The sequence below is a fragment of the Tenebrio molitor genome, chromosome 9, assembly GCF_963966145.1.
Source record: "Tenebrio molitor chromosome 9, icTenMoli1.1, whole genome shotgun sequence".
In the NCBI taxonomy this organism is placed as follows: domain Eukaryota; kingdom Metazoa; phylum Arthropoda; class Insecta; order Coleoptera; family Tenebrionidae; genus Tenebrio; species Tenebrio molitor.
In genome coordinates, this window is record NC_091054.1 from 283726 (window position 1) to 307394 (window position 23669).

General features: G+C 34.9%; 3 protein-coding genes and 1 long non-coding RNA gene across 8 annotated transcripts; all 4 read left to right on the top strand.

Moving 5' to 3' along the window:
- The first annotated feature begins 2251 nt into the window (after window positions 1–2251).
- LOC138137730 (uncharacterized) lies at window positions 2252–6086 on the top strand. Of its 4 annotated transcripts, none has more exons than XM_069057260.1 (11): window positions 2252–2707; window positions 3111–3151; window positions 3654–3855; window positions 3908–4191; window positions 4240–4384; window positions 4530–4667; window positions 4743–4927; window positions 4985–5199; window positions 5247–5482; window positions 5531–5666; window positions 5713–6086. In XM_069057260.1, exons 3-11 carry the CDS (start codon window positions 3831–3833, stop codon window positions 6020–6022), a joined length of 1674 nt encoding a protein of 557 aa, XP_068913361.1. In that variant the 5' UTR covers window positions 2252–2707; window positions 3111–3151; window positions 3654–3830; the 3' UTR covers window positions 6023–6086. The 4 variants fall into 4 exon arrangements, with proteins under 4 accessions (XP_068913361.1, XP_068913359.1, XP_068913360.1 ...); XM_069057258.1 differs by having other exon boundaries at window positions 3654–3851; XM_069057259.1 differs by having other exon boundaries at window positions 3657–3851.
- Window positions 6087–7154: 1068 nt separating this feature from the next.
- LOC138137728 (uncharacterized) lies at window positions 7155–10346 on the top strand. Of its 2 annotated transcripts, XM_069057256.1 has the most exons (8): window positions 7155–7476; window positions 7531–7817; window positions 7875–8019; window positions 8459–8596; window positions 8960–9189; window positions 9242–9474; window positions 9523–9891; window positions 9941–10346. In XM_069057256.1, exons 1-8 carry the CDS (start codon window positions 7230–7232, stop codon window positions 10233–10235), a joined length of 1944 nt encoding a protein of 647 aa, XP_068913357.1. In that variant the 5' UTR covers window positions 7155–7229; the 3' UTR covers window positions 10236–10346. The 2 variants fall into 2 exon arrangements, with proteins under 2 accessions (XP_068913357.1, XP_068913356.1); XM_069057255.1 differs by having other exon boundaries at window positions 7155–7817.
- Window positions 10347–14298: 3952 nt separating this feature from the next.
- LOC138137729 (uncharacterized) lies at window positions 14299–23080 on the top strand. The gene is made up of 8 exons (XM_069057257.1): window positions 14299–14585; window positions 14641–14927; window positions 14986–15130; window positions 17155–17292; window positions 21701–21936; window positions 21989–22221; window positions 22269–22640; window positions 22691–23080. The coding sequence occupies exons 1-8, from the start codon at window positions 14339–14341 to the stop codon at window positions 22980–22982; spliced, it is 1950 nt and encodes a 649-aa protein (XP_068913358.1). The 5' UTR covers window positions 14299–14338; the 3' UTR covers window positions 22983–23080.
- LOC138137731 (uncharacterized) lies at window positions 17299–20083 on the top strand. The gene is made up of 2 exons (XR_011161862.1): window positions 17299–19846; window positions 19911–20083. It is a non-coding gene; the product is annotated as an uncharacterized lncRNA (long non-coding RNA).
- Window positions 23081–23669: the final 589 nt, after the last annotated feature.

The window sequence follows — 23669 nt, forward strand, 5'->3', positions numbered from 1 at the left end:
AATACAAATACCTATACATATAAAAATATACTCCTAATATTTATTTGTTTATTATGACACCTTTTTTACAAAATCAAAGAAAGTAGGTATAACTTCCATTACTATTTTTATGTTTATTAATTTTTGATTGATATATGTACTCGGAAGTGTCTTTTTGAGAACAATGAGGATATCTATAAATAGAAAAATATTTGTTAGCGAAACAAAGAAACTTGCATTAAATTTGGAATAAACACTTAATAACTTCACTTAGAAGAAAATACGAAGATTATCACATAGGGTTAATCAGAGTGGGCGAAATTGGCTTCGTCCGGATTTTGGTACACTGCTGTGCAGAAAAATCGCGTAGGTAGGTACACCTATTTTTCGCTGTGTTAAATCGGTCTACAATAGATTGGTTTTGACGTTTTATTTGTCAGTTTCAAACAACTGTTACATTTTCCTAATAACAAATAGGACATAAAATACATAGTGACAATCTCACAGACAGTTTATAACTTATTTACAAATATAATGTCAAAATCCACATTTATAAAGCACAAAATACTACTGGAAAACTTGATTGCTTGATTTTTGAAGTGTAGGTACGCGACTTTTCTGCAGTGGAGGTACCTAGGTACACTGGCACTTTACGTTAATGGTAAAAATCCTCGTACCTATATTATATTGGCTCCCTTAATTATTTTCCAACACAACCTTAAATATAAAAGTTGTAGGTACAGTAAAAAAATTATACCTAAATTCTTTTCTAATTATTTTATAACACCTTCTGGTTCTGTTAGACCAGAAAATTTAAATATTAATAATCTATCGATAAAATAGTAAATAATAGCCATAACTAGGGCCATGACTGCATGACTCCCGACAGCAATAAAGTTCATTTTTTGACAAGCGTAACGAGTTTGCTAATTCCTCAAAGAATGAACTCTTTTAACAAAGAAGAAAAAGTTAACTTTGTAAAATGTTATTTCTACTAAAATTAAGTAATTAATGAATAATGATATGACAGCGGGCGAGGTCGTGTTACGGTTTTGTTCTGGGCAGTCTACTCTATAGCCGACCAATGAGCGAGTCCGATTCGTGCCGCGTCTTAGCCCAATTTTCCAATCCGGCCGAAATCCCGCCCATTGCATTCACATTCTAAACGTGTTCGTTTCGTTCACTCCTCTCTTCTTCCTCTACAAAAAAGACTGTGGCGTCTTTCTGCTTCATTTTGTTCGCGAAAGTGGTCACCACCTGACGATAAACCACTTATGTATCTCCTTGGGAATTTTTACTTCAACATAATTTATAACGTGGAACTGGAAAAGTCCAAAAGTTCCAAAAAGTCTGGAAACACCCAAAGGAAATTTCTTATGTAAATTGAAACTTTTTTGACCGTCGGGTAGACAATTAAAAGATCTATTGAATCGCTGATTGCAGAAAGGATACACGTCATGTTTTCTAGCATTTTGTGATTATTACTTGAAAAATCACTAAGTCTTAAGCGAGTAAAGCAAATATTTTGAAATACTGCTGAAAAGGATAGTGTTTCAATATGTATTTGATTTTTGATTGAAGTTCCATCAATTATCATACGTAGGTCCCAAAAAAAGCATTTTTTTGCGTGTCTCTCAAAATTTCTGTTCACTGACTTGTACCCTTTCTGCAATCAGCGATTCTATTAAAAAACGGTAGTAAAAATGCGACGTTGCTATTTAAAAAAACCTCTGATGACATGATAACTCTTTCAAGGTTATCAAAAACAGCAAACAGAAACCATCAACAGAGAGCTTTTTGAAAACGCTAGTTCACCTATTTTTGCGTTTTTCTCGAAAAACATTGAAACTAGCCGCTAGCATGAAAAAGAAGTGGAATGTCTTCAAGCAAATTGGGAAGTTCTGCGTTCATAAATTCTCCATTCAATAGGCCAGCCCACAAATTTATATAAAATTGTTGCTGAAATGCTCATGAAAATAGAGCATGTGGATTTACTTCATTTCCACATTCTCCGTAAATTATCAACATTTCCACATAGGTAATCCGCTGCACTGTTAACCACGACGGCGGTACCAAAGCGATTTGAAGTGATTTGAATGAAATTTTGACACTGACGTTTCTCAAAAGTTTCATAGCCAGTTTATTGAAAACGTGATAAAATATGCAACCTAGCAACAATTACGGGAAATAGACCTGGATGGCTTAAAATGCGTTGATTGGTCGAATGAAACTGTTTTTTTTCTTGAATACCGTTCAAGATAGAAAAATTTTTCATTGGGATTATTAATTTGTTCTTTTATGAAGATTTCTCCTCTTTTCTCTGGGGAGCGAGTTCTGGGACACTCTGTATAAAATATATAAAAATTTTCCTCTATCTTTGCTCACATAAACGCAGCATCTTAAATGTACGAGTACGTTATCAATGTTATGATAATTTCGAATTCTTCCGAATCAATTACAACAGTTTCCAAAACATTCTTACACTTGCAGCACCGTTTATGAACGTGTTTTAAAGTTGTTTACATAAATAATCTCTGTGATATAACAAAATTATATTTAGTGCGTTATCATGTCGTCAATTAAATTCGGTTAATATTATTTGATTTAATAACGGATTCGTGTTTAATAATTCAGTGTATAAAATATAAATTGTGGTTCTCTCCGGGATAAAAATGTTAAAAAGGCCACAGATCGTAGAGTGTGTTAAAACTATCCTTATCATTTATTGGTAAGCATAAAACAAGTTAAGGTGCAGTGAGCACCAAAGGTTTGCAATAGGTAGAATGAAAGTATTTTCGTTGGGTGTGTCGAAAAGAAGATTTTTAAAAGAGACAACTTTCCATAATTTTCATTGTTTCATTCCTCTCCGTTTCCACACAACGACGTCATCGCCACTTTATTTATTAACCTCCAATTTTTTTACACTGTTGAATAAACCATTAAATTGTGATTTATGCACATGGGATTTGGCACGAAAATGGACGGAAAAATGAAGATTATCCATTCCTTTAAAAACCAAAATTGTCTTGTCCGAGGTCTTTTTGAAAAACACACCAGGAGAGAAAATATTTCTCCATTCATCCAAAATTTGGGGGCACACTGTATTTTAAATATTATTAACTGAATTTTAGCTTTACGTGTCGAAGAAGTGGTGCCATTAATTTAAATACTGGTTAGTATTAAAAACGAATACCTATGTTTATACATAGATGGTAGCAAACTGATATAAAAAAATTCAAAATGGCGTCTAATTGTAATAATATGAAAAAAAAAATCTGAAACTTAGGAAATCAAAAAAGCTTAATTTGGATATAATCTTGACAGATGCATCATGCATTATTATTTACTTTTTGATATCAAATAAAATATAAAAAATAATGTATTTGTTTATCATCATCAATGCACATGCACAATGCACATAACATATTTTCTTTAAAAAGCTGGGATCATATGCAAACTGCATATTTTTGCTGTTTATCCACAATACAATATTTAAATTTTTGCTTATTGTTTCTTTTTGTTTTTGCTTCTCAAAGTCACTCTTGATCATAAATTTTTTGAAACAAGTAGATAGTATTATCTGTATAAGAAATATGACATATAAACTATAGATAATAAAATAATTTTTATTATTTTATTATATATATTTTTTTTGATAACCGCCATGTTTCTAGAAGAGGTGAAACCGCCATATGTTGATGCTTTTAAAATGACACAACTAGTCCAAAAATTTAGTGATTCATTATCAGAGGTGTGGAGTTTAATCAAAAGTGATAAAATAAGCAACACTGACAAAGAGGAAACTCTTCTCTTAAGAATTAAGAACTTTAACATGCAAATAACTAACATAAATGATACATTCAATAAGATCGGTAGGTATGTGGTTGGTCAATAGAGTTGCAATTTGAATTCAATTTGATTATTTGAGGCGATAAATTTATTACAATTCAAACAATGTCGAAGACTTTTTCCAAAAAAACAAATCTAGTTGAGACTTTGAACAAAATCTCTTCTAATCAGAATCATATCGACAAACTTTACAACGAATTGGAAAAATACATTACGGATTTTGAACATAACATTACAACCAACGTGAAATTTACAAACAACATTCTTTCTCCGAAATTCAATTCCGTGGCACAATCAATGGAAGCCATACACAATTTTGCGATTGCACCAGATTTTTTGGAATCACTACTCAAACATGCTGAGGTGAGTTTCTGTATAAAATCCAACAAACACTCATCTTGTTGCACACAGCCAGGAAATCGGAGATTTTTCTGCAAAAACCACCAATCTTCGCAACAGGTGTTAAATAATTTCTTAAGTGAAGTCATTTTGACGAGCACGAAAGGTCACATCTTGGTGCAAGCAGCGTACATTATGAAGCGATTGTATAGTGAAGGTAAAGCATGTTCAAGTCGAGAAGTACACGAGTGGTCCAATGATTTACACGATAACCAATTAGGCTTGACACCACGTGATGTGTACTTCTCTTTTTGAGCGTCCTCCACGTTATTGTCTTTTCGTTCAGCTCTATCACTTGCAAGGTAACATTGTGAAAGAAGCAGAAGCAGCAACGGGAATGTTTAAAAGAAGAACTAACAACATGATTACTACCATTAAGTCATTTATGGCGAAGGCGTCTAGAGAAATGTGGAGATGTACTCCTGATCGACATATTCCAGGTACTGTCTACAGAAGAATTAAATTTAATGTGTTGTTCTATTTCTGCAAGACTTTCATGAATTTGTCTCTTACAGGTGACACGTACACTGAAATCACCAATTTTTTTCATGGCTATATTGAAAATTCGGAAACGCAGAGATGTTACAGTGATAGCGATCAAAAAGTATCATTTTGCTGTAAAACGTGGTCCACCGAACCGATATGTTCAAAACTCATGAAGTGTGAACTTATCCATAATGAGATGGACGTCTGTTTGTCAGTGAGAACTTCATCCAGAAATAGGTAGTCATTTCCAATATCACTAAGATATTTCTAGAGCATCGTTAAAAATCGAAGAAGATATGAATATGTAGAATTCAAAAATGGACCAGTTTTTGGAAGGAACAATGATAATTGCACGCATCGCAAAACTCATTTAGAGAGTTTCCCTATATGTCCTTACCACTTCTGCGTATGTGTAGAAGACCCGAGATTTTTCTCTGACAGATACATAAACTTGCTCATGTACAAAACAGATATGAGCGACAACAGGTACGCTTCGACTACAGTACTATGTACACATTTCATTAAAAATATAGAGTTGTGACAGGTGTGCGATTCGTTAAACACAATCGAATTATTCACTTGCAAGTGCAAGAGGGTCAACTTCTTCCAAAGGGACAAATCGATCCGGACACGATCCGATGGATACCTCCGGAAAATTATTCAATATCGGATGCTGGTCTTACCGTAAATACTTACTTCCAGGTTTCATTGGAAAACAGGAGCTTAGACCTGCGTGACGTGATGGCGGATGAAGGGTTTGTGATAACAGGTAAAATCAATCAAATATCAAAGATGTTAATAACGGCAAATTATTAAGGGGTGGGATTTAGAAATGAGGGACGTCTAAAACTGGAAATTCAAACGACGCCCTTTAATTTCACCACAGGAGAGTTGACAAATCCGGAAAATTTGAGCGTGACCAAAATGATTCAACGGACGCATCTGGAAATAAAGTAAAAGTGATTCTAGATACAAACAGAATCTAAATTATCTTTTCAGATTTCGTAATTTCGGTAGAGAACTCAAACTCGACAAGCCCGACATTCCTACACGTTGCGCAACGTCTGCGGAATATCGCACAAGCAACACATTCATTAAATTCACTCATACTGGTAACGAAAATGACGCAGCCCAGACCACGGTACCATTTTTCGATACTCAACCTGTGGTACCCGCAGTGCCCCTTCCTTTGTCGGCCATTGGAATTTATCACAAAGGAGGAAGAGGTTGTGGAGGTTTCGTAGCGCCCCGAATTTTCACTTCAGATTTTACCAAATATTTAAAAGCTCCGTTTCCTCTTGGAGGGTAATATTCACTACGAAATTTTATGTACTCGTAACATACAGAATGAATAAAACAATTTTGTTAAACCACCACTTGCATCAAATCCCGCAACCCATAATAAAGCTTATCCACAAAGTAGAGTTGTGTAAAAATTCTTTTTTCGTAATGTTGATTGCAGCATAGGGCACGACATGACAGGTGTCCCCAAAAAAAAAACAAGTTCATAACTCCCTCATTTATCGAAGGATTTTAATTATCTATACACCAAATTAAATGGTTGTGAATAGGCTACAAAAGGACCTACTAAATTCACGTATAGCCCTAAAGTTAAACTGTAAAAAAAAAATTCAAATGGGAACACATACTTTTTTTAGTAATTCTGAAAGAGATTTTTATTCTGAAAACAACAATGTACAACATGACAACATGAAAAATGTGTCAAGAGGCTATATCGCGCGTTCAAATGAAATTCTGGGCTGGGGAGGCGTTGGACACCGTCAATTGTTGTGTTTTTTTAAAGCGTAGATTAATTGGAGCATGTTGACAGCTAACCTAAAATTTAAAGCCAAAAAAATCTTTCTTTTTTTTCTTTCTTTGCAATGTTAACTTAACGATTCCTATTCTCGAAGCAAATATCTAAGGGCACCCTTTGCTGAAAACAAACATGTTCAGTTATGTCCTGATTAAACATAAACAAATGTCATTCGTGTCAAACGGCGGGAAATTCAAACTTCACACTAAAAGGTTTAATTTTTCCGACGCCCAGGATTTCATTTGAACGCGCGATATATTAAGTAAAAGATAATTTTAAAAATAAATGCACGATAACAGCTTTGAATCTAATAACGAAGTGGAGGAGTGTTGTTCTCGGAATCACATTGTTGTACTTTAAATTAAATTAAAAAGAAATTAAATGAAAAGGCAATGAAAGTCTAAGTTTTTCTAGGTACGAATTAATAATAATAATCGGAGTTACTCGTATAAATTGTGTTTTGCAATTTTGCATCGATTACTGGTTCAGAATTTCGTAATCCTGACCGGACTTACCCAGTCACAAACATTTTAGTGCAAAATCTGACAGTAGTTATTCATAATAATTGCCAAACTGTTTGTTTTGCGAAAATATCGCTTAATCCGGTGTGACATCTTATTGATAATAATAATCGAACAGATCGATAATATAGTTTTCAAGTCAACAATCTGGTTCAGTTGAGAAATGCTATCTAATCAAAATGCGTCTTTACTTTCTTTTGGTGATTTCCACAGTGACACCACTACTAGTGACGCCTCTCTCCATACTAGAAGTTCTTGATAAAACTTCATCTGTTCTAAAGTTGCTAGAGTCAGCGTGGGAATTTGTTAACAATGATTTAGGCATCGTTGAAATATCAGATAGGAAGAGAGAGAGAATGATCTTTTCAAAAATCGACAACATAAACATGCAACTTGTCGACATGAATGCGAAAATTAACGGACAAGGTATGACTTCTCGAAATCTGTTTGTAACCATTCAAACTGTCACAAATTTTCAAGACGACGGTATTAACATGCTCTTGAGGAAGAAAACCTATATCCCCGAAGAGCTTGAAGTGCAATTGGAACTGAACGATTTACGTATAAAACATTTATTTATCGAAAACTATTACCAACGAATGGAAAAATATGTTATTGACCTCGAAGACTACAAAAATTCAACTCTGATTGATTTCATCGATGGCGTCGTATCGAACTACCCTAATTCTGCGATCAGTTTGGTCGAAGCAGTGAACAGACAAGTGACAGAATCCAAATTTCTTAGGATGTTGTTGACACAGTTCAATGTGAGTTGCTCCTGAGGTCTCTTGCAGAAATTGAACGAAATTTTTGGTTTGACGCAGCTGACAAATTCGGATTATCCCTGTAAAGAGCGCCGCTCTGCCCAGCAAGCTTTCTATAATTTCTTTGGCGAAATTCTTTTGATAAACACCAAAAGTCATGTGTTAATCGAAGTAGCTTACATAATCAAACATTTATACGGTCAAGGTATACCCCAATATGAAGTGGTTCCATGTAAAAATATACAAGTTCTTTCTTTCAATAATAATTTGAAGTGAGAACCTAGTATTAATTGCTTCTGATGTTTTTTAACCAAAAAATGTTTACCAGAAATATCGGGTGTTCATTTAAATTTCCCGTCAAAGTTGGCGTTGAAGAGACGATTGTGAATGCACAACGGATTATCCGCTGTTTACTTTTTGCGTTGTTTGTGTTTTTAGTGTCCAGACTGACGAATGGTGCGTTCACAATCGACTCTTTCACAGCAACTTTGACGGGATATTTAAATGAACGCCCGATATATTAATAAACAAAGAAAGAATCGAAATTTTCTGACTTTTGAAATAAAAACGTAGCTGCGAACTTGATGAGTTTTACATGGAATTCTTTCAAATTTAAACAACTTGAGTATATTGATGTTTTAAAGGCAACTTCACAAAACGAATATCAGACGACAACAAACAATTTAGGGCAAACATGAATAACATCATCACTACCACAAGACCATACATGATGCAGGCTTCGTTAGAGCTGTGGAGATGCGATCCGAAGGAACATATTCCAGGTAATAGTATATTGGGATATAAGGTTAGTAAGTGCATTATAACAGAATCGAGAAAGAGTTTGAAAAATCGAGACGAAGTCGAGTTGTTTTCTAGGTTAACAACAACACATCGTTGACGTTTCATTGACATTTCCGCGAAAAATCTGCTTACCAGTGGCGTCGCGTTTGGCAATAAAGCTGGTAAATTACCCATTCTTACGAATGTAAAATGTTGCTTTTGTTTATTTATAAATGTTCTTCAAAATACACAATTCTAATTATGGTTAATTATAGAGTAGAGTTTGAGACCACAAAAATTTTTTGGTTAAAAAAATTATAACGCAATGTAAGTTGCTTGTTCCATTAGAGAAATCTAATTTGCAGATGAAACTTACATCGAATTCACCAATTTCCTTCACGGTTATATCCTCAACAAAGCAAATCTAGATGGTAGAGGGCAATGTCATGAAGAGTGCAACATCTTTTCATACATCAGGAACACCGAAGTCAACGTAAAATGTAATGACGACAACCGATGGTGCAATTCCCAATTACCTTGTCCAAAAATAGTCAACTGTCAATTTATCGATTCCGCAATGACGGTTTGTGAGTCGGTATGTGTCTTCTTCAAGATTTTATATCTTGCAATAACTCAAATGTAATCAGAGAATGCCAAATACTAAAAGAAGATACGAGTACGTTGAATTGATAGAGAAAAACCGCACACTTGGCAAAAAGAAAAGTTGTCGAGCTGGTGACGAGTTCAGCTTGGCAACTTACAGAGATTGGGTGGTTTTCAAATGTTCGTACTGCTTCTGTTTGTGCGACGAAGGTGCGAAATATTTCTCCGACAGGTACATCAACTTAAGAACTGTGATGGCGACTACGAGCGACAACAGGTGTTTATTGAACTGACAGATGAAGAAAATGCTAACGACATTTTTTAGAGTTGTGACAGGTGTGCGTTTCGTCAAACACAACCGCATCCTTCATTTGCAAGTTCAAGAAGGACGTCTTGTTGAAAATGGTGAAATAGATAGGTCCACAGTTAGATGGGTACCTGTTGAGAACTACAAAATAGTCGACAAACACATTTTCAACGGTCAAGATTACCACACCCTCTCTTGGGAGCAGAGAGGCTTCGAATTGCACGATGTTATGGTGGAAGAAGGATTTGTAGTAACAGGTGTTAAATTCAAAAGCATCGATTCCAGAATATATCTGGAAGTCCTAAAGACACCTTTCAATTTTACAAGTGGAAAATTGGAAACTGAAAGCTATTTCAAAGAAAATCCCAGAAGCCAGGCTAATCATACGTAAAGAAAATGTGTGGCTTATGTGAGTTTGTAAATGGTGGTCTTTCAGGTTCAGCAAAGAGTTGAAGTTGATTCACCCCGACGTTCCTACTACCAATGGGACCAATACGAACCGATCTACCAACAGATACGTCCAGTTCATAAACACCGATTATTATAAAGACGCGGGACAGACGACGGTACCATTTTTCGATGCTCAACCTGTGGAATCTGCAGAACCTGTTCCATTATCGGGGATAGGAATCTACCATAAGGGGAGAAGTGGATCCGGGGGTTTCATAGCGCCTAGAATTTTTACTTACAATTTTGCCACACATTTACAGCCTTTTAAAGAAAAAAGATAGTGTAGAAATAAATTGTTTTAACTGATACGCTATCAGTTGAAGATTTAGATAATATACCTAATATAAATGTATTTACTTTGTTATTGAATAGATTTTATTTATAATTTTTAATTTCTATTGATAACTGTCTGTTACATTGTATGTTTTTAAACTTAAGCAATTTGATATACAAAACAAAGCAGGGACGTATTTACCTACTTACGGCTCTGCAGAGCCCGCCCTGCAGTCGAACCCAGGAAATAAAAATTATTGTCGAAATTGAGTTTACAGAAACTAAAAATTTGCACATCTTCAGTGCAATTTAATTTTATCCGATTTTAGTAACCGACAATGGGCCCCAACCGTTGGAAGATACCTACTGATAGGTATTACAAATTTAATCAGAAACAGTTTGGTGTTGCTTGAAATTACATATGTTGTTGTATCCGAAAGAAATCACACTGAAACATCTTCTTTTGGATTTTTAGATCTTAAATAACAACCGGGTGACTCTCACTCGGGCCAACCAACAGATATAGTAATAAAAAAAAGGGGATGTGCACCAGTTGCGTAGAACGATATAGGTACGCCGAAGCCTGTTTCACAATGAAGCAGGTTCGTTGCCATTTGTCATTCAAATAGAGAAACAAAAGTCTTGAAAAAAAAACTATTTTGTAATACAAATCGAAAAACGCCAAAGAAAACAAACAAACAAACATAAACACGTGGTCAAACTCCCGAAGCGAGGTTAAAACGAATGAGATGCCGGATGCCGTCAAGTAATTTTTGTGGATGTACATCAGGCTTTCAAAAATCTCCGCACGTTTTGAATAAACCAATTGGAAGCTGCAATTTAAAATACGCGGGCACTAGGGGGCGTAATGTTAAGTTAATCTGTTTGGCACGTAAAATTTCAAGCCACAGAAATCCCTAAAAATAGTGCCCTTCTAACTTTGTCGCACTCACGGCATTTATCGATAATGTCCTCTCTTTTAATTTGGAGTCTCAAAAATGAATAATCAGTTGTCGCTACCTTAATTATCATCAAGAACCTTACCTTCTTACCTATCTCTCTACATCAGCGCTCTCTTCCAGGAAGTGGCTGATCGATAGTTTTGTTCCATGATGTGTAATATTTAAACAGAAATTTTCGTTAACAGAAAAGTAGCCAGATTACTAGTAATCTGGTTGATAATTATTTTTCGCAATACAGCGCAAGCAAAATGTTAAATGCAAGTACATATGTAGGTATTTATTTTCCACGTGATATTATTCTTGTGCAATTTTCATCAAAAGTTCCCAGAAATATTGAAAATTTCTCAATTTGTTTAGATAAAAGTTTAATAACAACTTATTTGTACAGTCGCGAGCAATTGATCGTCGACGTCGTATTGTATTTGTTGTGATAAATTAAAAATTTTTCATGCGTCATTCCGATATCAAAGTCAAGCTCCCCTTATCACATTTTAATAAAAAATTAACCATTTCCGTTTTTTCATCGTTGAATAATACGTAATCTACAAGATCACAGTTGATTTTTCAGTCTTAAAACGTCAAAGTAACAGAACATGAACGGGATAATGGCAAGATCGGCAATCTTGGATAAAATATTCCATTTTTTAAAAACAATAAAGCTAGCAGCCGCTGTAAATCGTACTGTTGGTTGCTTTCTAATTTTGAAATAAACCTCTTGTGACTAAGCCTGATTTATTATTTTCCTAGGAATGTAAGTGACACTATTAAGTTCCGTCGTCAAGGGTAACTCGTACACGAATGTTATCGGTCATCTACGGTCCTTATAGTCATGACTATAAGTCTACTTACGACACTGATAGCGGAAAAAATAAGTTTTTTCACTACTAATCTGAGAAGGCGTCATCATTTACTCCTGAACCGAACCCAGAAATAGAATTTCTCTCCTACTGGTTGATAATTTTTTAACCCATGGTTAATAATCAACAACCGTCACCTACCAACGAAAGATTGTCGTTCGGTTAACGTAGACGATTTTCATAGCAACCGTTTAGAAATGACAACTCGGATCCGTCGCATCCGACGAAATAGTCTAGTAGTGAATAAAATAGTATATAAACCACGGTAGAGAAGTCCCTTATAGCCTTCGCGCCTCGGGATCTAATCTTGGCGCTGGCTATAATCATGAACTTCTCCACCTTGGTGTATAATATACCTACTATTATTTTATTCACTTAAACGGGAATACCTGATTCCAACCATAAGATTTTTACACACTTGGAAGTTTGCCTGCTACTACAGCTGACTGTACAATCGCGGCCATCCAAAACTGAACGATAGCTTGCGAAAATTTCCGTATTTTTCGTTAGATTCAATCAGGCTGTATTCATTGGCGTTCGTGCAGCAGGCGTTACTATTTTAATAATAAAAAGTTGTAATAAATAATGTTTAATAAAAATGGGGCTGAGAAGTAATTAATACATTATTAAGGTGAAAGTAAACTTTAGTAAAGAAACCTTTCCAACACCTATTCGTATTGGCCTCTCAAGCCTATTTTCTTGCCAACGCCTCTTTATATTGAAGATCCAAGTCTTACTGCAATGTAATTCTCTCTCCACAGCGGCCAACGACCAATTTTCTTCTAGCTTTGCAATAGCCCTAGCTGTCTGAATCGGAGTGAGATGTGCCATTTAAAAAAAATAGTTTCAATAATTTTTTTATCGCTAGCGTCAAACTTTGACATTTTAGGACGCCTATGATTTAAAGTAAAAATCAAACTATAAAAAAAAAACGTTCACTTTTGGATGGCCGCGATAGTACATTCGTTATCGTTTACGGCAGAAAATGATTTGATTGTTTATTTTCACGACACCGTTATTAAAGTTGCCGTTAACTAAAGCCGTGATTAAAGTAAACATAAAATGATATAAATTTATGCAATTATAACAGATGAATTCGTCACCATGGTAATTAAAGTCTTGATTAAATTTAATAAGGGTGTCGTGATACGGCCTAAATTTATCTAATCGGATTTATATGACACCTAGTGCGGAAATTTAATCTTCTATTTAGATAAATACGAAATTGCCAAAATGGAGTTTACAAAATCGTCTGCTATCTTAAAAAGTGTGTCACATACGCTACAAAAACAAAGATAATTTTACCGAATGCACGATAACAGTGCTGATCAAAATAACCCACCGATCTTGAAATTATCACTGTGTGTAGATTAGAAAGTTACAGACAGAAGGTCTAGGCTGGGTCCTTTCATTCAGGGACAACGTTTACACAAATAAATATTGTGTTTATTTTTGTTTTAGTTTATAATCTGTCCTGATTTAATTCCAGGATTAGGAAAAACTTTTACTGTACAAAAAAATCGCATTTAATGAGTTCGTTTGTAAATTGGCCCTTTTTTCTCACAAGTGGGCCATTATCAAACGCGAGTGAAACGAGCGTTTTAAAGGGCCACGAGTGCCAAAAAGGCTCAATTTACACACGAACGAGTTGAATACAACGTTTTTTTGTTCGACGAGCTCCTTAATAAAGGCTTCAAATCGCTTAAAATCTTTAAAATTAGCTTGACGTTTCGTTTTGACAAGTTGTGACATTTATAAAAATTGATTCACACAGGAGAAAATTCTCAAATTCTGACAGTGTCGAACAAAAAAATTATTTATTAATCCTAGTACCCATTCGAGTAACAAAAAAATCAGAGAACATGGATTTTGAGGTGATCTATCCGGTAGCAAACTCATAAACTCCATTGGACAAAACCTGTAAAATTATACTCTACATTACGAGCATAAATAGTAAAAATGCACTGGATGTACGTTACGGCTTGCCGTTTTATTTGTAGTTTATTTTGTTGTTCTAGTCAGTTCATCTACCGGTTACTAATTTTTGTTTATTTATTTGCATGTAATTGCGTTAAGAGAATAAACGTTGCATCACGATACGTTTATTGTTTTTCTAAATATTAACCAGTTACAGACACTTTTTAACGCAAGATCTGAAACCAGATATTAACAATAATTGCCAGTCGTTTGTTTTGTAATATCATTTAATCTAAAATTACACTACAGATAATCGAATATATCGATAATACAAATCAATAATCTTGCTCAGTTACGAAGTTCTACCGACTCAAAATGCGTCTTCACTGTTTTTTGACGATTTTCACAGTGACACCTCTATTAGTGACGTCTCTCTCCGTTTTAGAAGTCCTCGACAAAACTTCATCTGTTCTAGGATTACTAGAGACGGCCTGGGAATTAGTTAACAATGATTTGGGCATCATTGAATTATCAGATGGGAAAAGAGACAGAATGGTCTTTTCAAAAATCGACAACATCAACATGCAATTAGTCGACATGAACGAGAAAATAAACGAAATGGGTATGCGTTCACGAAATCCGTTTGTAAACATTCAAACTGTCTCTGTATTTTCAAGGAAGTAATATTAATATCCTCCTGCGGATGGTAGCCAATCTTCCGGAACAAATTAAGTTGCAGTTTAATCTGAACGATTTAAATAACAAGCGCAGATTTATAGATGCCTATTACAAACGAATGGAAACTTTGGTCATGGACATCGAAAAGTTCGAAAATTCGACTCTGATTAAGTTCGGCAATGCCGTCGTCTCCGACCTTCCTAATTCTGTGCTGCTTATGATAGAAACGGTGTACCAACAAGTGACCGAACCGAATTTTCTCAAGACGCTTTTCAAGCATTCAAGGGTGAGTCTTTCGTAATATTTTTTTGCAAAATTTGAACGAAATGTTTGCTTTGACGCAGCCGACAAATCAACTGTTCTTCTGTAAGGACCGCCAGTCTGCCCAACGGTCATTCTATCATTTCTTCAGCGACATTCTTTTGATGAATACCAAAAGTCATGTCTTGATCCAAGTAGCTTACATGATCAAAAAGTTGTTCGGTGAAGGTATATCTACATCAAAAAATAGTTCCACGTAAAAATACAAAAGTTCATTAAGGGCCGGTTTAATCAACGCCAGTTAAAGTTAACTGTAGGTTAAAATATACGAAAACATTGTTATAATAACAATAGGTAACTAAGTACCTAACGAAGCATTTTAATCTACAGTTAACTTTAACCTGCGTTGGTGAAATCGGGCCTAAGTAATCTATTGTGAAAAGTATGAACAAGGTATTTTGCATTCTTGCATGGATCTATTTCTACAAGGTGACTTTGAAAGTTGTGCGGATATTTCAACCTGTGATAGAACCCCACAAAAGGTAACGATTGAACCAGTAATGACTTATACCATGCGTTCATTTAAATTTATCCTCAAAGTTGGCGTTAAAAAGCCGATTATGAACACGCTACAGTGCGCCCAAAAATGTGGTAGCAAGTTTTTCGATTGGTCCCGCAAGATGACACTTTTTTACAGAGACCTTTTTTATGCATGGCAACGCCGCTATCTAAATTGAGATAAATAAATGTCAAGAATTGTCAAACGTAAAACATTCAAATTTAAATTTTATTGAAAATGTTCAAATTGACCACCATTATGCTCAATGCATAACTGAACCCTTCGAGTAACATCTCGACAAATTTTAGTGCACAAATCGGGGGTAAAAATTGTTCGGAAAAATTCAAAAATTGAATGTTGCAAGATTGAACAAATTTGGCTTTTCGAAAGTGCCATCTTGTAAAAGTTGCTACCACATTTCTGGGCGCTCTGTATACGGATTACGGATCATGGATCAGCTGCGAGCTGCTTAAATCTTACGTTTTTACACGAGTGGTGCGTTCACAATTTAAATGAACGCACAATACAAATGTTGATATTTTTCGAGAAAAAGGGCAAGTCAAGTCTACGGTGAAGGGTTTCTTCAAATGTTCCAATCCACGAACCTTTATAAACGTTGTGCAGCGTTTCAAAATTAATACGCGTGATCTTGGTCGCCAAGTAAATCGTATTTTAATTGCGCAGAAGAAGAAATTTCCCACGAAATCCGAGAGCGGTACTTACAGCAGTCAATTTCAATTAACGTGTGAGTTGCGATTGTTGAAAACCACCTCGTTGGTTGCCGTGTCTTACCTTGCCGTTTGAATGGAGGCGGTTATCTTCCATTTTTAAACGAAGTTTTGCTCGAATTACTCAAGGAAATTCCTCTAGCAATTCGACGACAAATGTGGTATACCACTTCATTATGTTCAAAACGCAGCTCAGGAAATTTGTGAAAACAGAGGCATTCTGAATCGAGTTCGGCTTTCTTGGACACGTCGTGCTGATGCTGAAGCTTGCATTGCAAACGAAGGCAGGCATTTTGAGCAACTTCTTTGATATTTCATTTTATGGTTTTACTCACAATTACAGCCCTTTTACTTAGTAATTTAAACCTTTACTGTTTTCTGAATAAGTCGCAAGCACTATTTTATCATCACTTTAAAAAATACTTATATCAAAAATTCATGATGAAAATTTAAACAATAAAAATCAAGCATAACCTTGAATGATATAATAGTAGTTTATTTAATGAGTTCGTGTGTAAATTGGGCCTTTTTTGGCACATGGGGGCCATTTTAAAACGCGAGTGAAACGAGTTGAATACAACGTATTTTTGTTCGACGAGCCCCTTAAAGGCTCCAAATCGCTTAAAATGTTTAAAATTTGCTTGACGTTTCGTTTTGACAAGTTGTGACTTTTATCAAAATCCGTTCACACAGGAGAAAATTCTGAAATTCTGACAGTGTCGAACAAAAAACTTTTTAGATTGGTCGTACGTTAAAACTGTCCGCCAAATTTGAAAATTTTCAGCGGTTCCCAAACAAACTGAGTCTTTTGATTCCCTTGTAAACCATTAACATTTCTATAAGGTAAGTGGGGTTAGTTTGCCTTCTTTTAACACATACCTACTACCTCAAGTTTAAATATCTGCGCAACTTTCAAAATCACACTGTATATAGATATATATTTTATGTACATTACTGTTTTACAGGTAAATTCGTAAAAGAAATATCAGTCGACAATGAACAATTTAGAGAAAGGATGAATAACATCATCACTACCATAAGACCATATATGATGGAGGCTTCGTTAGAACTGTGGAGATGCGATCCGGACAAGCACATTCCAGGTAAATTAAAATTTTCAAAACACTAATGCAGACGGAGAGCTATTAAAAGGACAAAATTATTGTTTGTATACCGGGTGTTATGGAAGTTCACGTAATAAATTTAATCACCAATAGAACTCGCTAAAATAAACATTTTTTTCTTTATCGTTTTTTCCGCAAATTCTTCAAAACAGAGTTAAAATTAAATACAGGGTGTTTTCTAAGTTGAGGCGTTTCTTTTAACACGTGATAGTATGCGTTGTTCTGAAGAGTTTTAGCCAAAATCACCTTAGTAAAATGTGTACGGCAATGAAGATATAAAAGTTAAATTTTTGAAACCAGTCCTGCTCAAATTTGCGCTGATTTGCTAGAAATTAGAATTGACAAAAAAAAATTAAATAAGCATGGACATTAATCAAAAATACTGTTAGAGTTGTCGGAATGACTTATCATTAGGAAAGTAACGAGTTCACAGATATGTTGCTAATGTATGGCCAATTCTAATCACAATGCAGCTGCGGCGTCCAGAGAGTACACAGAGCGATTTCCGGAAAAACACCATCCTGGGCCACGTCAGTTTATTAATCTAGTACAGCGGAGAAATAAACAGGACCGGACTCAAAATGTTAGAAAACAATAAAAATATACAATCAATTATATCCGTTAATACAAACATTTTACTTAGAAGATTTAGGCTAAAAAAAGGCAACTTCGGAAACACCCTGTATAATTTGAACACTAAAATTCATATCCGCATGTGTTTACACATCCATTGATAACAAAGCACAAAAAAAATTACTCGATTAAAATACCTACTCGAACGAAAAACGGTAAAAACTGTTAATAGGTATTAAAACAGCGATCGTTCTTTCTTTAAAAAACAGTAAAGTTTTTATCGAAGGTAAAATAACAAGGCCTAATTTTTTTTATCGGATAAATTTATCAATTTTATGAAAACTTTTTGCTTTGACAATTTTACGAGTTGAATTTGGGTATTTTTATTCTGTTTAGGCCCGAGAGCTTTAGCTCGAGGGTTTAACCTTTGAATAAAAATGCCCAAATTCTCGTATCAACGAGTAATAGTCTAAAACAGAAATGTTGAAGTGAAAATTGGGAAAATTGAGTGCATGATTGTTACCGTCGGTGCTTTGTAGGATCCTCGGGCTTCGCCTTCGCACTACAAACTACGCCTCGAGTAAAAAAAAATAACATGAAATAAATACCTATGTAGGTATCATAAAGTGTTGAATTGGCTATGTTTTTTTACCCAAGGGGAAAAAACTGAAAAAAGAGCGACTTTACTTCATACAATGAGGGAGTAAAGTTGCTCATTATATAGAGGTCGTGCAAAAAATAATTATTTTAAAGAGTTGTATTGGTGTTTGGTGATTAATTTAATTATGTGAACTTCCATAACACCAGCTATACATATGTAGGTACCATTTCCAACGGTCACTGTGGTGTCATCTAGACACCGTTGCATAAACCACGTGAATACACAGGTGTTTTTGAAACACATACATAAAAACGACGGTCATCGGTGATGGCCAGTAGTTGTTGACAAAATATTTCTAGTATGAGAATATATTGTCAAAATTTCCAGTACGCTACCGACAATGAGATAAAGACGATAAAAAATGAAATCTTGGTTGATTGGCAAGAACCGTGATAGATAATTTTGTCACTTTATCGTCACCAGGATTCAATAAATCATAGTAATATGTACTCGTATGATTATTTAAAGTGTATCTTTTCACCCCGAGCGGAAGTTTATTTTTTTACGCGGAGATGAATCAGCAGTTTAGTCCGATGATAGATAATGTACTATCGGATAGCAAAAAAAAAACTGGTACAGTATGTTACTATAGACACTTCCAAAACTCATGCAAACTCATTCAGTCAAAAGGTCAAGTAGCATTTTAACCGCAAGGGTAGATAAAGTATTACTTTAACAGCAAGGGTAGATAATTGTTATTTATTATATGTACAACACGATAACATTGTATTTTATCTTCGCGAGCGACTAACGTCTCGAGGCTAATAACGATCGAGAAGATAATTAAATTTTATCGTCGTGTATAATAGATATTCTAATTTTTTCTATAGTATTTGTATTTTATTATTTAAACATTTTTTTTTAATCATTACTAATCGTGTCAGGTTTTAAAATCTCGTTAGTACTATTCGCGATTTCGGATAAGCAACATGACCTCTAGCGGTGGAATGTCAAATCATCGAAAATTATCCTTTAATACGTAGCAAATGGCAAAAGTAGCATAACGAACGGTGTACGGGCCACAGGTACGGGGGTTAGTGACAAAAAGTGATGTTACAATGGGCAAAAAGAAAGTAGATAAAACCCAGTGTTGTGTCCATGGTTGTCACACACACAGAGCGAAAGACAGAGAGACCAGCTTTCATTACTTTCCACGCTAAAATAGTTGTAAAGTGCAAATCATAACATTTTTGGCGGCAAGGAAAGTATAGACAGAAGAAAAGCTTGGGAAAAGGTTTTGTTATTGAGAAAACCTGCGAGTATGTGGAAAACATTTTTTCCGTGAAGATTTTATAAATCGTAAGTTCCACGAATTTGAGGTTAAAAGTTTGTAGTTTATTCTACTTTTTTCAACTCCACGCAGCATTTCCCAAAAATTGGAATTGAAGGAATTTGCTGTTCCTTCTCAAAAGTTATCCAAAAGGACACACGACACAGAGAAAGTTTGCATCAAAAATTACAGGCAAAGTAGACTGTAGTGCACTTGACATAATAAGTGAGAAGGTAATTGTATTAAATAAAAAGACATTTAGTTTATTGATGTATTTTTATTGAAAACTTGTTGCTGTAAGTAAAATTTAATTGAAATTTAACGAAGAAAGTCTAAAATTACCTGTACTGTATCCCATCACACTGTACCACACATCGACTGTCAGCAGAAGCCTCCAAGTATTTAAAAATTGTAGCTAACCGAAGAAAAGCCTTCCTGTAACTGAAATATCAGCATATAGTATGTTTTCCACTTTTTAAAAGACTTTAATGTTTTGAAAACAAAATATTTAATGCACCATAACCTATCTTTACGCCTCTATTTATTTTACGCCTGTTTTACGAAATTACATCATAATCTTTGATGCCTACATTAAAAAATGTTACTTTAAGGAATACACTTACCTTACTGAAAAACACACTGCACACAATTAACAAATAAAAGAGTTTTGGACACAAAAATTAACACGTAAACAAATGGAAAATCTCAAAAGGAGGATTTTCGTTCAGCTGATTGTCAGAACAGCAGCGCCCTCGCAGTAGTCGAAATCGCGAATGGCGGCCAAAAAATGTTGGCCGTCACTTTCTTGACATTCAAGTAAAGTGTAAATAAACCTTTAGGAATTGTAACCCCACTTTCGATTCTTGTCATTTTGACAATCAATTTGAACTGTTTGAAGCTCAGATATTCCAAAAATCCGACATGAATGAACAAAATTAGAGCAATCGTACATAGATAACCTGAGGTAAACGTTCTGTGTAGTAGAAATGACAAAATAATTTTGAGTTTTGAAATTTACCACCCAAAAAATAACGTTCATAATCAAGACGGTAATCATGATGACAATAAAGTACGGATTACAATTTTTTTTTTTTTAATTGACAGACAATGACGGCCAAAATTTTTTGGCCGGCATAGTATAAGCATTATTAGGGTAATAAAAAAAAATACATTTTAAAATCTCGGTAGTATGAGCGTTGTTAGGGTAATAAAAAAAATTATTTCGCCTACGATCATCGGATAAAAGCAACTTTATTGATGTGAAAGCTCTAGTGTAAATTGTCATTTTATCCACCGACAAATTAAAAAAGAGCTCTTGTTGGTTCCCAGCAATGGTAAAATTAACAACATCTTTTATCCATCGGACTTGAACCAATCAAATTTAGAGATTATAGTAACTGCAGCAACCTAACCAAATAAGAACGTAACTATGGTAACAAAAGGAACATTAAAATTTAAAATTTTCAAAGTATTGAACTAAGATTATCTTTTATTATTTTTTTTGTATATTCGATCGTAGATAAAGGTTTTTTACGCCGAGACGCAGGTTTTCGTATTCGTAAAGAACATCTTTGCTATAGTGCTTGTAACTTCCTAAGGAATTCTGACTTAAACCCTAAATAATCCGAACAAAGACCCTATTGTCATATTGTGCCTGTCAATCACTAGAGGGTCTCCGACAAATATTTTGAGTACTACCCCAGGTAATTTTTTTCTCCGAGGCCGGCTAGTGATTGACAGGTACAATATCACAATAAATTTCTTTAAGTAGGGTCTTTGTTCGGTTTATTTATGACTTAAGCCAAAATTCCTTAGGAAGATAAAAATACTATACAAAAAATTAAAAGGGCTGCTTGTTCTACAGAAAGAAATCTTAATTGCAGATGAAACTTATGTCGAATTCACCAATTTCCTTCACGGTTATATCCTTAACAAAGCAAATCTAGATGGCAGAGGGCAATGTCGTGAAGAGTGTGACGTCTATTCTTACATCAGAGACACGGAAACCAACGTAAAATGTAATACCGACAACGACTGGTGCAATAACCAACACCAAATACATTGTCCAAAAATAGTCAACTGTCAATTTATCGATTCGAAAATGAGGGTCTGTAAGTCGGTATGTGTCTTCTTCAAGATTTTATATTTTGTAATAACGCAACTGTTATCAGAGAATGTCAAATACTAAAAGAAGATACGAGTACGTTGAATTGTTAGAGAAAAATAGTATACTCGGCAAAAAGAAAAGTTGTCGAGCTGGTGACGAGATCAATTTGGCAACTTACAGAAATTGGGTGGTTTTCAAATGTTCGTACTGCTTCTGTTTGTGCGACGAAGGTGCGAAATCTTACTCCGACAGGTACATCAACCTACGAGCCGCCATGGCGAACACAAACGAAAACAGGTGTTTATTGAATTGACAAGTGAAAAAATATTAACGACAGTTTCTAGAGTTGTCACAGGTCTCCGTTTCGTCAAACACAACCGCATCCTTCATTTGCAAATTCAAGAAGGACGTCTTGTTGAAAATGGTGAAATAGATCGGTCCACAGTTAGATGGGTACCTGTTGAAGACTACAAGTTGCTTGATAAGACCATTTATGAAGGTCAAGATTATCACACCCTTTCTTGGGAGCAGAGAGGCTTCGAATTGCACGATGTTATGGTCGACGAGGGTTTCGTAGTGACGGGTGCCAGGTTCAGAAGGGTGGGTTCTAGGATAGATTTGGAAGTTTTAACGACACCCTTCAATTTTACAACTGGGAAATTAATGCCCGAAAAGAATGTTTTCAAAGATGATCCCAGAACGTCAATTAAATTCAAGTAAATATGACTCAAGTAATTTATGCGAGGTTGTAAATTGTGTCTTTCAGGTTCGAGAAAGAGTTGAAGTTGATTAAACCCGACATACCCACTCGTGTAACCAATACGGACCATACAACCAACAGGTACGTTCAGTTCGTAAACACGGATTATTATAAAGATGCGGGACAGACGACGGTACCATTTTTCGATGCTCAACCTGTGGAATCTGCAGTGCCTGTTCCATTATCGGGGATAGGAATCTACCATAAGGGAAAAAGTGGATCCGGGGGTTTCATAGCGCCTAGAATTTTTACTTACAATTTTGCTACACATTTACAGCCTTTAAAAGGTAAAAGTTAGTGTATAAATAAATTATTTATTTTAACTGATACGTTATCAGTGAAGATTTAGATAATATAATGTATTTCCTTTGTTATTGAGTAAATTTTATTTTGTTACATTGCGTATTTTTAAACGTTATTCGATTTAGGTTTCTCCAAAAAAGAAGACGAGTCAATAACTCACTTATTTTAATTATTTATACACCAAATTAAATGGTTGTAAATAGGCTACAAAAGGGCCTAAGAAATTCACGTATAGCTCCAAGGGCTTCAAGGCTAAACGGTCAAAATATTTTTTTTCAAATGCGAATACATTAGTTATTTGTATGGCGCGTTCAAATGAATTCCTGGGCTGGGAAGGCGTTGGAAACCGTCAATTGTTGTGCTTTTTTAAAGTGTAGATTAATTGGAGCATGTTGACAGCTAACCTAAAATTTAGAGCCAAAAATCTTTCTTTTTTTCTTTGTTTGCAATGTTTTACATTAAAAATAGAATAACTTAACGATTCCTATTCTCGAAGCAAATATCTAAGGGTACCCTTTGCTAAAAACAAACATGTTCAGTTATGTCCCGATTAAACATAAACAAATGTCATTCGTCTCAAACGGCGGGAAATTCAGACTTTACACTGTTTTAAACGGTTTAATTTTTCCGGGGCGTACTTAGCCCAGGATTTCATTTGATCGCGCGATATATTAAGGCTGAG

What these genes read in the sequence shown, in the direction of transcription:
- LOC138137730 (XM_069057258.1), top strand. Translation starts at nt 2,652, where the DNA reads ATGTTAAAAAGGCCACAGATCGTAGAGTGTGTTAAAACTATCCTTATC. An exon ending in GAAGCGATTGTATAGTGAAG is followed by an intron (nt 4,385 to 4,529) that starts GTAAAGCATGTT and finishes ATCACTTGCAAG; the next exon opens with GTAACATTGTGAAAGAAGCA. An exon ending in TCCTGATCGACATATTCCAG is followed by an intron (nt 4,668 to 4,742) that starts GTACTGTCTACA and finishes TGTCTCTTACAG; the next exon opens with GTGACACGTACACTGAAATC.
- LOC138137728 (XM_069057255.1), top strand. Translation starts at nt 7,230, where the DNA reads ATGCGTCTTTACTTTCTTTTGGTGATTTCCACAGTGACACCACTACTA. An exon ending in CAATGACGGTTTGTGAGTCG is followed by an intron (nt 9,190 to 9,241) that starts GTATGTGTCTTC and finishes AAATGTAATCAG; the next exon opens with AGAATGCCAAATACTAAAAG. An exon ending in GCGACTACGAGCGACAACAG is followed by an intron (nt 9,475 to 9,522) that starts GTGTTTATTGAA and finishes GACATTTTTTAG; the next exon opens with AGTTGTGACAGGTGTGCGTT.
- LOC138137729 (XM_069057257.1), top strand. Translation starts at nt 14,339, where the DNA reads ATGCGTCTTCACTGTTTTTTGACGATTTTCACAGTGACACCTCTATTA. An exon ending in CGAGAAAATAAACGAAATGG is followed by an intron (nt 14,586 to 14,640) that starts GTATGCGTTCAC and finishes TGTATTTTCAAG; the next exon opens with GAAGTAATATTAATATCCTC. An exon ending in TCCGGACAAGCACATTCCAG is followed by an intron (nt 17,293 to 21,700) that starts GTAAATTAAAAT and finishes TCTTAATTGCAG; the next exon opens with ATGAAACTTATGTCGAATTC.